Here is an 18,732-nt window from a genome sequence, read left to right on the forward strand (position 1 = left end):
TACATAATTATCTAAACATAATTTCATCTTAAAATCAATTACAAAACATATGTTACTTTGTTTTTCTGTGATTATGACTTATTTTTACTGAAAGTTTTATATAGTTTTATAAAATAAATATTTCATAGGATGATTGAATTACTGTTCAAATTAAACTACGAGTATATCTCGTTTTTAAATGATAAATAAAATGCAAAGTGACAGATTCTAAAATAATTCCTTTCTTTCTTTTCGTTTCTTTTAAATTACTACCTTACTTTCTTATTAGTATAATTACTTTTTTTATATTACTATATTTTCAATTACTATTAACTCTCTTTTCCATAAAATTAGTTACTAAATTAAATTTATTACTATTAGTTGTTAGGTTCCAATAGTCATACATTTAAGATCATATTTCGTAATAAAGATAGTTTTATGTTTAGTAGACTGAGTTGCTTTTTTCATTTCACTTTGTTACTTGAAACAAAAAGTTAAAAATAAATATATAGTTAAATACACCGATCAAAGGAGAAGTATATGAATAAAAATAAACTATATACGAGTTTTTGTTCATAAGGATTATTCTAGCATTCGCTAAAAAAAAAATTTTAGATTCTTTTTTATTATCACTGAAGAAATCTCAATTGAAAAGAAAAATATCTCTCTTTTTTTCCTGTCACTTTTAATGAGAGAAATTCCTGTTTATTTTAACGATTTGTGAAGGAAATTTTAAAATAGATTTCTAGGGATTCCAATTTTGTTACTCACTTAAAACAAGGCCTTTTTGAAATATTTTAAGATGATTTTAATATTTAATAAGCTCCAATAAAACATAACCTGATGAAAAATATACATGTTTTGTTATTATTAACAAAGCATGTTTATTTTGTAAAATATCAAAATAGTATTTTTATTTTAACTGTTTTAGTCTAAAGACTTATTTTAAATTATGCAGAAGTGTTTTAAAAATTCAGTACTTTTCATTTGTAAGCTTTTAAGTGACTTTGTCTTATTTTTTAAAAGAAGTATGCGACTTAAAAATAAAACTATATCTTTGAATAAAAATATATTTGAATTCTCTTGAGTTTACGAGTAACTTCTAAAGAAAATTGTGTATTCTAATCTCTTATCGCAACAAATGTATATCCAAATAATGTTATTGAATTTTTCCCTTTTAAATGTCAAGAATATTTTTCCAAGCATGTAAAAAACTACATAGTAAAGGCATCTTTTTTTCTGGTTGATGTACAAGAAAACAGAAATATATGCTTTTCTAGCATTCTTGCACATAAAATTTTCTTTCCTAAGATTTACGTCGAGCTAAGCTTATCTACAATATGTAATGGATAAGTTTACATTGAATGGGTGTCATGGCATTATAAGGTTATAAGTTCTATGCCTTATTTTATCAAAAAAGTGGAGCATAAATGAAAATTTGACTTCTTGTTGTTGTTCCTAATGTCACTTACCAACCAGCAAATATGAAGGTGAAACCAAGTGAACTTAATGAAGAGGGGGAGTTTCTTGTTTTTCAGTGGTGCCATCTAAGCTAAGAATACGACTTCCACCACACACACGTCACAGTCCGTTTATAGGGTGGACCCCATTCACGGACTTTCTTCCGCAGATCGCAATTTTGATCTGCACTATAAAATGACCAATTTCCAATTCAGTGCCCCCTAAAATTATGATTTATTATGGGGACATGGATTGCTTTGTGACCTGAATGATTTAACGTGCATTAGTCACCATTTACTGCACGGGGAGTCTTCAGCCGGCCGGGATTGAACTCACGACCTCTTAAACATGGGCCCAACGCCCAACCACCCACGCTATCCTATCCACGCTTCTTGAATAGTCTATTTTTTATTGCAAGCTTTAAGCATCTTTTAGCTCGTTAATTGAAAAGTATTATAATGAGCTAATAAGAAAATTTAAATGAAATTCATTGATGCCTTCTGTTAAAAAACACATTAAGTATATAAATCCAAATGTCAGTAAAGTTCGAACACAGTGTAATCGTCTAAAATACCCATGAAGTGAAATAAAGAAATTATATTTTAGTTTTGTACGCGCTGCAGTCTTTTCATCAGTGAATTTCATATTTAAAAACAAGGGCAGCAGAAAGGATTTTATAAATGGAAAATTAAAAATACATAAAATGTTTAGTTTTCTTTTAAATCAGTTATGACTACTGTTGATTCATCATCTGTTTATTCCATTGCTTTGCATAAAAAACGACTTGTCTTTTATGTCATATCGTTGTCATGTCTTTCTCTATATTTATATTTTGTCTGATACCACGCACTCTTTTTTTATTTATATTAATTCCTTTAAACGTGCTTTTAAAAAATTACTTATTTAAAACCAACGGTAATGGAATAGAAAAAAATATTCGTGTACTCAAAAGCAAAATTAATAGGAAAGTGGTACTAATTAGTTAGGAGAAACATAAAAAAATCGATGTCAATTAGGCTAAATGGAGTCAATGATGCTTAATTAAGATAATATATGCATACTGAAATAAAAAAAATTAGGCAGCAAAAGCAATGGAGTAAAGGTATTTATTTGAATGGAGGGATCGTAAAAAATCGGCATATTTTTACTAGCGACAATAGTGCTTAATTAATGTTGCTAATATGTATTAATTGAAATAAAAAAAGTAATTTCTGAACTAAAAAGCAAAAATAAGTAGAAAAGATACTTATTCGGGTTTTCGGTAACCGTAAAAAATCTGCATATTATTGACAGTAATGCTCAATTAATATTGATAATGTGCATTAATTGAAATTGTATATTAATTGAAATGGTGAGCTAAAAAGTCAAGCTCATGCAAGAAAGATTAATGAGAAAATCGTTTAAAAAACCCGTAAAAAATCGATTTCCCAGAAAACACTTAAATCATATATATCACTGACGGTAACATGTACTACTGGCATTATGGAGATTGGCGATTTGGTTTTGATAAGAATTCAACAACGAGTTTTCCGTAGTTTCAGATTTTTTTTTCCAGTGGTAGCTAAGATAGTGTGTTAATATTTTAATGAATTAGAATTAAAAGAACTTTTTTCCACCACTACTTATCAATATTTTAACTGTAAATTAAGGGTCAGATAGAGAAATGGTAATGCTCCAAAATCCTTATAAAGTTCTAATATTTTTTGCAAAAAAAAATTGCCTGCCACTGACAAATATGTATAAACTCAAATATTGAAGGGTTATGTAATAAGTAAAAAAAGATGATAATAAAGGTATAAAATATTGTATTTATATATTTGGTTATTATTAAAACTGCACCAATCAGTTTTAATACCGATACTTTGGAATTAAATATTTTACGGCCCCTCGAAAGGGATATGTAGCAGAGAAAAAGCACTTAATAGTGGTAAATATTAATTATCATGAATTGGCCGCGAGCAATAGCATCACACCAAGAGAAACGAAATACATTTTGTTTTTATTGAAATGTTATGAATTACAAACAGTGATCTTTTCTTTCTTCAATAACTTAAAGTCAAGGAAGATTATATCATAAAACATTAAATAAAGAAAAGGAATTATTTTAGCTATCTTAATAGAAAAACTTAGAGGAAGAACCTGGTAATTCACATTTTCAGAACGAAAAAAAAAACAGAAACAAATGTATCCGAATTACTTTATTGCCAATTTATTAGAAGGCGGAACTAATAATTATTTTATTTACCACTGCCTACAGGGATCCCTAACCCTATGCCCGCGGGCACCATGGCGCCCGTCGATCGGTCTAGTTGCGCCCGCTGCTTGTGCCCAAAGATAAATACAATATTTCAGTTTTCCATTTTCCCATAAAATGATGTGCAAAAATTAATGTGGTAAATTACTACAATTGTTACATGTAATGAAAATTATTACCGAAATATTTAACTTAATTCTAGCAGCTCCATTGCAACTTCGACTTTTCAAGGCACTGTTACAAAATCCTGATGATGTTGACTTCATTATGTAAATACTGAAGTACGCTGGCTCAGTAAAGGCAAAGTGCTTGATAGATTTATACATTTAATCGAAGAAATAAAAAATTATCTTGCAGCCGAAAATCAAATGTTTTTAGAACTAACAGCATCCTTTCTGGCTAGGAGATTTGTCTTTCGTAACAGACATAATTGAAAAAATAAGTAATTTAAACTTGGAGCTGCAGGGAAAAGGCAAACTTATAGCAAGAATGAGAAGGCTCGTTCAGAACAAAGTTAGTTTTCTGGATATCACATTTGAAAATAAAGTCTCTTTTGCATTTTCCAAACATGAAAAAAATGATAGGTGACAGTGAAGTCTTATTAACATTTGTCATCTTACCTCCAATTGCTTCAAGATCAATTTGAAAATAACTTTTAACAATTTAATATCATCGAGCCTATGGTCACCTTTTCTGTAAATCCTTTTACCATCAAATATGCGTAACCGAAATAGCAACATGCATTTCAGAATATCTTCAAGTAAGGCGAGAAGAAGTGGAGATAGAAATTTTGGATCTTCAAAATGACATTATCCTCAAAACGATTATACTAGATGAGAAATTCTGGAATATAGCTGACAGAAATAATTTTCCATTCTTAAAAAGAGCAACATATAAAATAAAGTAGGTTTGCGGTTTCACATACTTGTGGGAATCATTGTTTTCGACAATGAATTCAAAATATGGATCTCGATTTATAGGTGAACACCTTGACGATTGCTTGCAAGTAGGAATATCATCATGTTCTCCCAATTATGAAGCGATGGCCAGTGAAATGCAATGACAAAGATCACATTTACTTTATTTTATAAATAATTTTAATACTTCATATGTTTTGCAAGAAATTCAGTAATAATTTATTTTACACAAGAATATTAATGCTAATTACATTCATATGTTAAATTAATTTTTAAAATTAAATTTTGTGTGCGCTATATGTAGTGTTTGTATTATTACCTACTAGCCGCCTAAGGCGGTCAGCTGTCCGCCACGCTAAAGGTTTTAACAAAAATTTTTTTTAAAAACATAGCAGGAAATCTGAAGATTAGTGGACAATTAAAGTGTTCCCGTCCTGCAATTTTGTCTTCATATCCAGTTGAACAGCGACAAATATATCAAAGCGAAGCGTTCTATTTACATACCGAATATGTTGCCACATTTTTAATACAAAAGATAAACTTTTCTCCACTTTGATAAATGTAAACTAATGCTGTGAGACATTTTGTCTCTTGGTTCGTTTTTAAAGACTCCTCGATAAGGATGACCAAGGATTATTTCAATTATAGCTTATTTATTNTTCAATTGTAAGGTTCGCATTAGCATACATTTATAAGAGTGGAGAAAAGTATATGCATTTTTTAATAGTTTTTTTAATATGGCTCTTTGAAGACAAAAAAGCATAGATTTTCTTACAAAATGACTGATAGCTAAAAAACTAATCCAAATTCCTGAAAAAGAAAAAAAATACTTCTTCATTAATGTCAAAACAGAATTATGTGCCGAGTTTCGTGCCTGGGCGAGGCTTCTGGGGCGATATATTGTGATTACAGACACACACACAGCCGCGTTTATTATTATGTATAGATGTCTACCAACTATAAATTTATCTTGAAAAAATAAATGGTCCCCGCCATTCAACCGATATTCTGGTATTTGCTCTTAGGTACAAAAAGGTTGGGGACTCCTGGCCTATAATTTGAAATAAAAACCATGCAAGCATACTAAAAACTAACAAGAATAAATTATGTTAAGATAAACTTGATATCAAAAACAGTTCTGTTACATTAAACATAACCATATTGAAGCAACCACTTTATGATATTTTCTCTAATTCATTAATTCCCTTAAAAATGTCATTCACTTGGTTCTTCCATCAAGCTCTTTAATTGTGTCGGTATGTGGCTTTCAGTTTTGAGCTTGATTGGGTTGTGTTTTTCACTACTGATTTAGTGATTCGTTTTTTTTTTATTCACCCCGTTCGAACAACGGGTATTCAGCTTGTGTAATATAAAATTATGCGATATTTATGATTTTCACTATATTGTCGTAACTTATGTATTTCAGAGTATTGTCTCAGCAGAAACTATGCCTCTATGCGATTTAGGACTACCATCTTTCACCAATACAGGCATTTATAAGGTATGGCATTACTTGATTTCCTAATACAGATTTTATTTGAATGTGTTATCCTATGTTAAGGCTTATTTTCAGGTTAATACAAGACATGTTTTCGACAGTATAAGTTTATTTATATATTTAGCTAAAATGCACAAGGGCATTTTAACGATTTCTGCAAATAATAGTACTGAATTAGATACGGGGTAAACTATTATTGCTTTTGCTTGCTTCTCTTCCAATTTTTTATTTATTTACTGCAAATACTTCTTCCATTTGCATTTATGTGATATAACGTGATCGTACGAGAATATTGTTAGTCATGTACTTGTATACTAGTAGAGCAAATTGCATGAACAGGTTTAAAGAGAAAGGACATGGCAGATAGAGATAGGTCGTCCTTAATTAGTTTTATCGTTTTTAAATATCTGTAATAAGAAAACTGTTGTAAGTTTTTTTTTTATAAGACGACAATTTTGCAGCAAATTTATCCGAATTTATCTGATCTGAATTTTTTTCTCTCAGAGCTTTCAATTTCAATTCAATGATTTTCTGATGGATGACACTGCAGGTAGTAGAAACTGCAAATAAGAGAAGAATAATTAATAATGACATGAAAATATTTCGAAGTATGTTATTAATTATGATTGAATAACTACATATTCGAAATTCCACAATCCTCTGTTGTAATCGGAAGACAAAATTATTAAATGCAATGGAAAATAAACGAAAGTTTAAGCACCTTCTGTCGAAAACATTTTGAATTAAAATTAAAAAAGTATGGAATAAAAATTGTTGCATGAGTCGCTATTTTAAACCTTTAAAGTTTTCGTATTTAAATGGTTGAAAATTATATATATNACATATATATATATATATTTATATATATATCCGCTATTATAGTTATTTATTTATTTATTGTCATTCTATGCAACTTTAAAATCTACGTGAACTCACAGCAATCGCATGCACTTAGTTATTCGCAATAAAAGTTTGATATGCGTTTTTATTGAAGTTTCATGCATACAATTTTACGGTTTCTTTTAATCTGTAATTATTACTTCTTTGCACAAAATATTAACCATTTAAAGTCTAGCTAATGTAAGGAGTAACCAATTGACTTAAAACTTTATAAATTCACTGAAATCAAAAGTATGGCCAAAACAACTAGAATACGGTAAAATTTGCCGTGTTTCTGCCTCTATGGGAACACCAAAGCGGTGTTATTATGATAAAAGCATCAAAACAATTTATTTGCTTTTCAGTTTTGTACTTGTAAATAAATGCGTGGTAATTAGAACTCTAATTTTGAAAGTCAGTAACCGTTTCAGTAAACCGTTATCGTATCATATGAACTCTAATTTTGAAAGTCAGTAACCGTTTCAGTAAACCGTTATCGTATCATTTTCAGTAAACCGTTATCATATGAGCGAAAAAATTACTAAATGAGTAGTTTATATACCTTATATTTTGGTTTCATTAATCAGTCTTATGTTTTTTAACTGAAATGTCGTTACCATACCGTAAGGTACTTGTACCAGAATTTTAGCAAGCAGTAAATAAATGCATTGCTAGTAGCAACAATCGAATAAATAGCAATTAATAAAATTTTAGATGAATTGCATGCAAAATGTAAGTCCGATAAGCTAAATTTCTTCATCATTATCTTTAAAATTAAGAAGCAAATGATAAGACATAATAATTTTAAAACTGATTCATTTCGTTTTGTTTAATCTGAGTTTTGATAGCAGTTTATAACTCATACAGTGAAGTATGTCATGAACTTATCAAATGTTCCTTATCTAATGCTTAGCATTGATGAATCTTTACTCTTTTTGCACGATTGACAGTAAATCTTTTAGTGAAGGAGGAAGTATAATTAATGTAAATATTAAGATAAAAAAAATTTTTTTTTGAAAAAAAAACTTCCAAAAATACGAACACGTTTTTCTTATGTTCCTCATATTGTGATTTAAACTAAACAAAAACGTCGATATTATTAGATAAAAGCATTGTGCTGAAACTTGCCTCCTTCGATAACCCGTAGAGAAATATTCTGTGTATCTGACAGCTACTGTTTAGGAGTATGCCTCACGAAGACATAAACCTTCTAAATCCATTTACTTGAAGGACATAAGATAGGTTTAGTTTTTCTAAGAATCATAAGCGCGATAATAATAAGTGACAATGGCAAAGAAATTAATTCTGCGTAATTTGTGAAGCGGTATTATCCTGAACTAATGTAGATTATTTATCCACATGGAGTTAGTCTTGAAATTTTCTGTAAGAGTAAAAAAGATGTATTTAAAGCTTATTAAGTAAATATGAAATAAATTTGATTCTAAGTAATTATTTGCTGAAACATTTGGGGTTGAATAATGATAATTTAATGCATATTAAGTGCATTAAAATTTTAATTAAGAAGAAGGAAAACGAATGAAAAAATTACGCGAAGAATAAGAAAAGAAATTGCATTTTATTTAAAAAAAATTTGATGTAAGGAAGTATCAAATTAGTATGTTCGAAAGGAAAACAGAAAAAAGAACAAGAGGAATAAGCTTTCGATCAAACTGATAATCCTATCGAGTGCGGAAACTGAATGAAAATAATTCTGGTTAAATTATTGTAATGTAGAATGATAAAATTTCTGGTTAAAAAAAACAACACAATTCTAAATAATAAAACCTAAATACATAATATTTGAACCATTCTTTCGGAAATTTCTCCATTCATATGACAACGGTTGCCGAAAATTCCGTTTTTTTAAAACTACCGTTCTTACTACCACATAAAAAAATACAAAGCTGAATACTAAATTTAACAGAATAAATGCTTTTTATGACATGTATGGTATCATGATAAAATTGCAAAATGTCATAGACACTTCTAACTTTTATTACAGATTGATTATGAAACCATATTTTCCTGTTTATTTTACCAAAATCATAACAGTAGCGCTTTGGTAAAAATTACCAAGCTTTTTGGCGTTCCTGTAGAATTAGAAACAAGATAAACGTTACCATATTCTGGTTAGTTTTGATCGTACTTTTTTTCTTAGTGTAATAGTGACTTTCAAGACGATAAATCATTATATAGTCTTGTTGAAATTTCATAATAAAACAAGAAAAAGTAAAAATTGCAGATCGAAAATAAGTCTCCCTCGCTAAAATATTTGAGGTCGTTTTTTTCCATCAAAGTATAACTATCTGTATAAATAGAATTTTAGTGGCTGGGTGGCGTAGTTGGTTTGTCGTCGGCCTTCTGAGCCCAAGTCTGCGGGTTCGATCCCCGGCCCATACACCGGATTTTCGGGATGCAGAAAATCCTCAGCGGCCATGTCGTATGATTATGCGGCATGTAAAAGATTCCTAGAGTGCCTTATTGGCCCTTGGCATTTCCGGCAAAATTAAATTCCTAGTGCACTTTAGCATCCAAATAAAGTCTCGGTGCTGCCATCTAGGTCTGCTCATCGGCAAGACCGATTGTGCAGCTCATTGGAAATAAAAAAATATAAAAAGTAGAATTTCGGTTGAATCCTAAACTTTTGCTAAAAAGTGTTTAAACCGATTTCCAGGAAAACAAATTTCGTACTTTTGATGAAAATCTAATCATAAAAATTTGATTAACACATTACCTTCGTATCTAACATTTTATTTTTATTATTTTTTAAACCTAAGAGAAGGAATCATGTAAGCTAAATCAATTATGTAAACCTTTGTAAGGTTACACATTCTTTATGTGAATACGCTTCACTTCTAGTTTATCAAAAACATTGAACGCACTCGAACGCTGAATTATTTGAATATGTAAATACAAAATTAATGTTTGTATTATAATACTAAAATGTTCTAACTGGGTGTGGTGTTGATTTTTGGAAATGAACCGAATGTGAACTTTAGCTCACAGCTCGCATAGAGAAAAGCAGTAAGAATTAAATATTTGGTCAAATCAAAAGCAAAAATATACCTGAAGTTGATTACGAAACTGAGAGCATTAAATAAATTTTAATAAATTTATATAACACTTTCTCTTTGGAGCTTGTAAGAAAAAATGTGTGATAATCAGCATTGAATCTATCAAAAATCAAAACATGTAGATGATTTATATGAATAATGGTGAACAAAGAAAAACGAAGAACGAAACTAATAATAAACAGGATTGACTTTCTATGCAAGAGTGCTGTGCAAGGTAAAGATTGCTAAAGTTCTAGATTTTCAAATATTTTTCTTAATTTTTTTTCAAGTAAAATTTGAAAGTACGTTTTATTTCCTGCATATTCAATATTCTATGTACTCAAATTATCGAAGTAATTATTTAATTATTATATAAGATTTACACACTAAATGTTAAGTTCATTTTTATGGATATTAAAATATAAAAGATTTAAACAAATTCTAGTAAAAAAAATATTTTGAAGACGATTAACCTTCACGTGATTTACACTCTCAGAAAAAGACTTTTAATGCTGATTAATAAGTCAACGGTACCTATGGTTATTGCGAGCTATGAACGGAAACATATTATCAACGTAACCATAGATTTCATCATGGTCATTTTGAACCATAGGTCAATATTATGATTTAATTGTGAACCATAAGCCATAATATCCCGGTACCATATTATCATAGTCATAATTAGTCAGATTAAGTCATATTTCCATTCAAGTTAAATTATACTGTCATGTAATCAATAAACTTCAAGAAATATTGTTTTCGATTTAACTATAATATTTTAGAAAATATTATGATCAATTTTATGATGTTATGATTATAATTTAATTATGGTTGAAGTAAATTTAAACAATTCTATGTTACAACTTCCTAGATAAGAACTAATGTCACCGGGTGTTAAATACATTTAATCATAGCAGACGATGTGAAGCAATTATCATAGCACACACGTCTTCTTTTCCAGTTTCAAAAAATGAAAAGATTTATTTGTGAGGAATGGATTCTATTTTACACTGTTTTGGAATAACATTTAGAGACGCAAATCAAAATGATGTTGATTTCGTAACAAGATATTTTCAAAAGTTTAGAGAAGCATGCAAATAAATATTGTTTATGAAAATTTAATGTGATTAGATATGTGAGCTTTAGAAAATTTGCCGAACTTCAATGTAAACATTCAATCTAATTTAAAACCTAGACAGCAATATAAATTTTTAAAAAAATATATTTAAAGAAATGAACAAGTTTCTTAACTTTTTTCAATTAATTAGTTTACCGCTGGTTTCGCGGAACCAATCCATTTCATAAATCCTATGAGAATCCTTCCAAAAGGTATATTAAAGCGTCGGGTTTAAAAATTAAGCGACGAACCAAAAGTGAAGTTAAAAGTTGTACCATTAATATGTAGTACTTGAAAGTTCTCCAAGAAATTACTGCCGTAAATTGCAAGGTATGGAGCTATAAATAAACTCTTTCAACTTTTGCCTTATTTTAGAGCGAATTTTGTTTGAAGTTTCTCATTTTTTTAGACTTTTTTTATTACGAGAAGAATAGTTAATATTAAAACTACTTTAAGTACAATAATGTTTTTTCTTAATATTTCTTGCCAAGCTGCCGAAGCATTTTTTAATTGGTTGTAAAATTTTAGATGTAGACTTCAGCTTGACTTTTTCAAAATGCCATATTTTAAACAAAATTAATAAAAAGAAAGAATACGGTTTTATAAAAAAAATATCGTATTTTTTTACGCTTTAAAAATTGAGATACATACATAATTCATGTCATGGGTCAATGCATAATTCATACATGACATGAATAATTTGCATAATTCATGTCATGTATTATGCAAAAATAAAAATAAAGATGTAAAACAGTTATTTATAATGAATGTTTGAAACGTATAATATTTTTTTAAAGGAGAAACAATGAACTTTTTAGCATGACACATGTTTAAAGGTGCTAGAGTGGCTCATTCTACACTATAAATAAGGAAAATTTTAAAAAAAACATGCATTGTTTGAAATTATGTGTAACAATAAATTGTTAGGATTAATAAAAAAAAATGCTTAGATAATGGTAGAAAATGAACGTGGATGTTACATTTTGAAAGTAAAGAACAAAAAATTTAAGAACTCAAAATAGCAAAAGTACTAGTAAAAATGACCTATTTTGAGATGTCAGAAATAAGAAAAGACTAATATGAACAAAAAACTTTGAGAGTCTTAGGATATTCTCCAGATCATTCTCAGGATAATTTAAAATGCAATTCAGTTTCTACGATTTTTTAAGTTCTATAAGTCAATAATATGTTGTTTTTTTAAATTAGATAAAGAATACAAATTCACTTAAATTATTAAACACTTAATTATTTAAAAAAAATATTTATTTTATTTTCTGTGTAAAATATTCAATATGATTATTATTGATAAATAATATTCATTTGAGAGATCCATATACTTTCAGGATCAAGCTGCACATACATAAGATGTACATTATTTTACGATTGTGTTCATATTTATATGTTCTATATTTTATATGTTATAAATATTTCATTTCGAGAAAGGCAACTATTATGACTTATTTCGAAAATAGATTTATTTGTAATTGTATTGTTGTCAAAAATATTTTTTATAATTTTATTTAGAAACACATATGTGTTGTATAATCTAGGATGAATCCAATGTATTCTTGATATCGAGTTATTTATATTTTTTAAAAAAAAGAACTGATAGTGCGTTTGGCTGTTCCTTAAAAATCAAAATTATCTATGCTTTTTTTAAATTTTCAAAAAATTGTTAAGATTGATATAATATTTCTGTTTGTTTAATTACAATATACACTACTGGCCATTAATATTCCTACACCAGGAAGAAATGCAAATAACAGAATGTTATTTATCGGGCAAATACATTATAGTTGGAAGAACAAGAGATTAAATTTTCAGGATATTTGGATGTATATTTACTATTCAGAGCAGCCTCCCCTGGCAGCAATAACAGCAGCTATTCTCCTGGCCATCGAGTCGAACAGAGATTGGATACCTTAGACGAGTGCAGCACTCCGTGCTGCTTCAACATTATGCCACAAATCATCGACAGTAGTGATTGACGAGTGGTGGCGTGCCAGTCGTACGTCATCCATTGACCAAACGTTTTCAATTGGTGAGAGATCAGAAGAACGTGCTGGCCAGGGCAACAGACGAACATTTTCTGTGTCAAAGAAGGTCAGAACAGTGGGTACAACAAGCGGTCGTGCATTATCCTGCTGAAGTGTAGAGTTACGGAGAACTCGAACATAAGGCAGAGCAACAGGTCCTAACACATCAGAAATGTAACGACTACTGTTTAAAGTGCCGGCAATGTGAGCAAGAGGTGATCGAGAAGTGTATTCAATGGCACCCCATGCCATTACTCCAGGTGACGGACCAGTATGACAATGTCAAATGCAAGCTGCCAATGGGCGTTCTCCATGATGTCACCAAACGCGGATGCGGCCATCATGATGCTGTATACAGAACCTGAATTCGTCTGAAAAGACGACGTCATGCCCTTCCTGCGTCCAAGTTCGTCATTGTTCACACCATTGGATACACTCTCGCCTGTGATGCAGCGTCAAAGGCAGCCAAAGCTATGGTCGCCATGCTGACAGTCCATGTTGTTGCAAACGTCGTCGAACTGTTCATGCAGACACTTGTTGTCTTGCAAACGACCCCACTTTTTGACTCAGGGCTCGTGACGTAGCTGTACGATCCCTTAATTCCATGTGGGTAACATGTCTGTCATCTCGACTGTTAGTGACGGGGGGCAGCTGAGATCCGGCACGGCGTTCCATATGACCGTCATGAATCCATCGATTCCATATTCTGCTAACATTCATGGGATTTCGACCAACGCCAGCAGCAATACTTCGGTATGATAAACAGCAATACCGGTAGGCCATAATTTCACCTCGAGCAAACTCAGACACTTGCAGGTAGGCATTTCTCTTTCTTACACGAGGCATAACGAAAACTCTTTTACCCAAGAACAACGGTCAAATTCAATTTCTGTATGAGAAACATACTGTCAAAATTTCTTCTTATACACATTGTAGGTGTCGCTACCGCCACCTGCTTGGCATGAATGCGGTGATAAGCTAATAATTTGCATACCTTAACATGCTTTATCCGTCCTGCAAATTTTACGTTCGTGGTGTGTCACCTTCCTGGTGTAGTAATTTTAATGGCTAGTAGTGCATTTCTCAGAAAAAGAAAGAAAAAAAGGCTATTTATTTATTTTCGCACAAAATCGTATTGTATTAAGTAAATTAATAATCCTCGTTAATCATTTAAGAAACACTTTATAGCAGAACAATGATAAAATAAGTATTTAAATTTTAATTGAAATTTAAATAGACATGTTTATTAATACTATATTAAATGTTTAAATGTATAGAAAGTTTAAATTTACTATTTTTATTGATTTACAAGAGAATTTGAGAGTTGAGATAAACAATCTACTTTCATAATAATTTAATAATATCCTAAGAAGACACATTTTCATTAAAAAACGTGCTTTGGAAAAAAAACATGACACAAATTATAAAAAGATTATGTTTGAAATAATGCGACTTAAACGTTAATACATTATAAGTTCATGTTGAGACATATTTGATAAATTTAACTGAAAAACACATTTTCCGCTAACAAAAAGCAAATCTTTTACGATTTAAAGAAAATTGACCTTTCCTCAATTCTAAAGCAATAATTTTTCAGTCCATTTCGGAAACTATTCCTCGAAATATTCCTCCCAAGAGAATTTAATCTATCTCAAATTCCGAGAATTGATCAAAATCGATTTTTGGTCTTCGCTCCTAATAAAAAAGCTTTACATCACTGTTCTTCTTCTTTTCTTTGTTTTTCATGTCTTGTTTTATTCTCAGTTTCTCTCTTCATGTCTCTTCTTGGAGGCAATCCGACAGAGCACTTGTCTTATTTCTTCGCAAAAAACTTTTCTCCCTTTCTTGCTTTGTTTAGATAAACTGTGTTCGTATTATTTTTACTCATTGAATATACTATAATATGCATAGAATAAGTTATACGTCTTGGTTTTAAATCAGTGAAATCATTTTTATAGTTGTTTTAAACGGAAGTTTGGTGTTTTCGTTTAAGCTTTAAATGCCTTAAGTCAACTGTATCGTAATTTTAATTTTTAAGTATATTTACATTCAGAGAGTGCAAAGATTTCATTTTCGTATTTTGTTTCTGAAACATGCATTTTTCAATGAACAGTTGCAATTGGCTCCTACTATTATTATAGAATTTTTATATTTCGTTGAATTCTAATATTTCTCGTTTACTTATTTTATGAAATATGATATGCATAGCATTAAAGTTACTCTTCTTGCGTTCCAATTGGTAAAATTATTTTTATTGTTGTTTTAGCCGAAAGTTTGATGTACTTTTTCTAATTTTAAGTATTTTCAGTCATATGCATATTATTTATTTGTATTAAAGTGCGTAATTTTGATTCTAACGTAAGTTTATATTTAAAAATTATCCGAGCTGAAATTGGCTTCAATTATTATTTTAGAATTTTTATATCTTGTATAATTCTAATGTTTCACATTAAAAATTTGAGTGAAACTGGCATTTAAACCTTTTAAAGGAAACAAACTTAAAAAAATTAAAACTGGTGATATATGCCCTAAATTCTCTTGTATTTTAGACTTAAATATAAAACTAATATTAATTACATGATCGATTTTTTTTATCAGATTACTCAAAATTATTTATATTACAAGAAAAATTATATATTTATTTAGAATTTTTAAGCAATACTTTTAAGGTATTTTGTTTGAGAAAATTATATTTTTTTTTTCACTTAGCTTTCAAAAATAAAGAGACAGGAAACTGTTAAGACACTTTAAAATTGGAACGGTGTTACTGTTAGAATATATTAAAGTTTTCAATGTTTCTGAGTCTAAAGGAACACAAAAGCACTGTAATTTTTACCGAAGTGCTTTGGTAATAATTTTCACAAATTAATATTAAATATTGTTCCATAATTTGTGTTAAAATTTTGGATTAGGAGCATGACATTTAAATCATCTATATGGTTAAGTTAATTTTTTAGTTTTGCAGTTTTTACTAATTTTGTTGTAATAGGAACTACAATTTTAAAAACCAGAATTTCCGGTAAAACCTTTACAGTATGAACGGAAAAAATAAATGGTTTAAAAACCGTATATTTTAGCATTTGCACGAAAATTATGCTATGTTTTCCTTATTAGAAAAATGTAGTGCTGTGATATTAGCTGATTTTTATCTCCGTGTAGAAATACTTCTTCAGATAATTTTTTTCCTCCATTTTTTAAACAATCAATGAGAATCACCTCAATATGAAACATGAGTTTAATCAAGACGAGGTTTTTTCGCAAATTTCTTAATTTATAAGTATTTTCATGAAATTATAATTTAAGCACATTTATTGCAGATTACTTCGCAAACAAACGTACAATGAGTCTAAAAAAAAAATTAAAAAAAATAAATAAATAAAATAAAAAAAGGAGGTAGTATCACATATTTACCTAAGCCATATTATTATCCACATTATTTCTAAACCCTCATTTACCTAATAGAATACTATGGTGCCATGGTGGCTCAGGGGAAAGAGCACTCGTCTCCCAATGATATGACCAGGATCGAATCCAAGAGGTAGCTGATCGATATGAATTCTGCACCAGACTCACACCGACTTCAGTCCTGATAAAAAAATATTCCCGGTGGCAGAAGGACTTTGAGTTCCCTTGATAATGCCCTAACCGTGGGAGGTTTTCGTGGTTTTCCCGTCCATGTAACCAAAATGTGGGTTCATGCCATCAAAACATCCTCAACAAAACGATACGAGGGCTAGTTTTTCCTAATGCTTGATCCAGGAGTTCTCTTGTCTTGGGTTCAAAAATACAAGGCTACGGAATCGAACGTTGATGGTTGTAAACTCAGAATTGGATTGACTGTTTTTCGTCGGCTATAAAACAATATAAAATAAAACAAAATAATATTGGAAAGTGATATTGTGATTCCACAAATTACGTGGTAAAATCTGGTAGCAATTTAATTTTGTATGTATGTACATGATGGGAGAGTTTTAAGATTAGTACATAATGTCTCTTAAAAATGCATATTTTCTGTAATGGCACTTGACATAATTGTGTTGCTATTTATTATTTTTAAGTCACTGTACAATAAATTTTAATATCAACAATTAAATATACCATTTTTCGCATAGATCCTTTCAACTGAAATTCGATGATGGTATTTTATGTCCTTTAAAAATGTTATTTAAAATGTTTAACTTTTCTTTATTAAGATATGCATGAGCTCAATGTAAAAGAAAAAAAATCTATATATAAATATGACGCAGAAGACAAAAACTAATAATGCTAATTTTTTTCTTATTACTATATGTTCTATCCCGAAGAAAATCTGTTTAAATTATTACGTCTCTTTCTATAATGCTCAAGTTTCAGATCATACATTATGGATGAGATATCCCTGTTTGGACAGCAATTGAATTTAGGAATATGTTCTTTCACTGATATCGATCGAAAATATTCACTGCTATTGTTAAGCATTACCGGCGTATACTTACATCATTTTATCAAAATTTTATCTTTGAATGGAGTAAATAAATAAGATAATTAGTTACGGATATCTATTTTTCTTCGTATTTTGATTTTATGAGTTAACACTGATTTAAGTAGATTTTAGAAGTTATAGAAGTTTGAATTTGACAAGTGTCTATGCAAGTATTCTTTAATCCATAGAAGTAAAACATGATAAAAATTTGTTTTATGAATTAAACGAATAAACATAATAATTAGTTACGAATATTAATTTTGTGTTTAGTGTTCATGAGTAAAAGTTAATAGAGTTCATGAGTAAAAGTTAATGAGTAAAAGTAAGTAGGTTTTAGAAGAATTTGATAAGTAGCCATGATATGTATCTATCTGATATGTATCCAAATTAGAATCTGATATGTATTCATGGAAGTATTCATCAATCTATCTAAGTAAAATATGAGTGGTTTATGAATGGAACGAGTAAATATGTGAATCTTTTATATCTAATGAATTATGTTGAGTTCGTATATTGCATTTTATCTATTATAATTATCTTAAGTATCGCTTATGACATGAATAATAAATATTCCAACATTTATAACGAATAAGAAAATGAAATTTTAGTGAACACAGAAATCTGAATAACCAGTATTTTATTCTGGTAGTTTTTAAAGGTCCTGTAAGGTAATTTTTGTTACAAACAAATACACAGAAGAGCCATTACATTATGACCACCCTCCATCTATAACAATGGGCTCGCCCAGGTTTTCATGGTTTCTCGCCCAAGAACAATGTTTTCATGGGGCACAATAGGACCCATAATCCTCATAGAACAATCCCTGACATCTGTAGGCTACTTGAACATAGTTGCAGACCAGGTTCACGCATTCATGGCAACAGTTTTTCCTGCGGGGGATGGTGTTTACCAACAGAATAATGCACCATCTCACAAGGGTTGAATTGTCATGGATTGGTTCGAGGAACATTCTAGTGACTTTCAAGTCATGTCTTGGCCTCCAAATTCACCTGACCTTAATCCAATAGAGCATTTGTGGTCCTACTTGGAAAACCAAATTCGTGCTGCCACGCTAC

General features: G+C 29.8%; 1 protein-coding gene across 1 annotated transcript in view; it reads left to right on the plus strand.

Moving 5' to 3' along the window:
• The window catches only part of LOC107448012 (atrial natriuretic peptide receptor 1), a 376,583-nt gene that overhangs the window by 228,959 nt on the left and 128,892 nt on the right, over positions 1 to 18,732 (plus strand). The window contains exon 9 of the mRNA XM_043057672.2: positions 6,038 to 6,112. Within this exon, the coding sequence (XP_042913606.2) occupies positions 6,038 to 6,112 (75 nt within the window). The remainder of the gene's footprint in view (positions 1 to 6,037; positions 6,113 to 18,732) is intronic.

This window comes from Parasteatoda tepidariorum, chromosome 1 (assembly GCF_043381705.1).
Source record: "Parasteatoda tepidariorum isolate YZ-2023 chromosome 1, CAS_Ptep_4.0, whole genome shotgun sequence".
Lineage (NCBI taxonomy): Eukaryota > Metazoa > Arthropoda > Arachnida > Araneae > Theridiidae > Parasteatoda > Parasteatoda tepidariorum.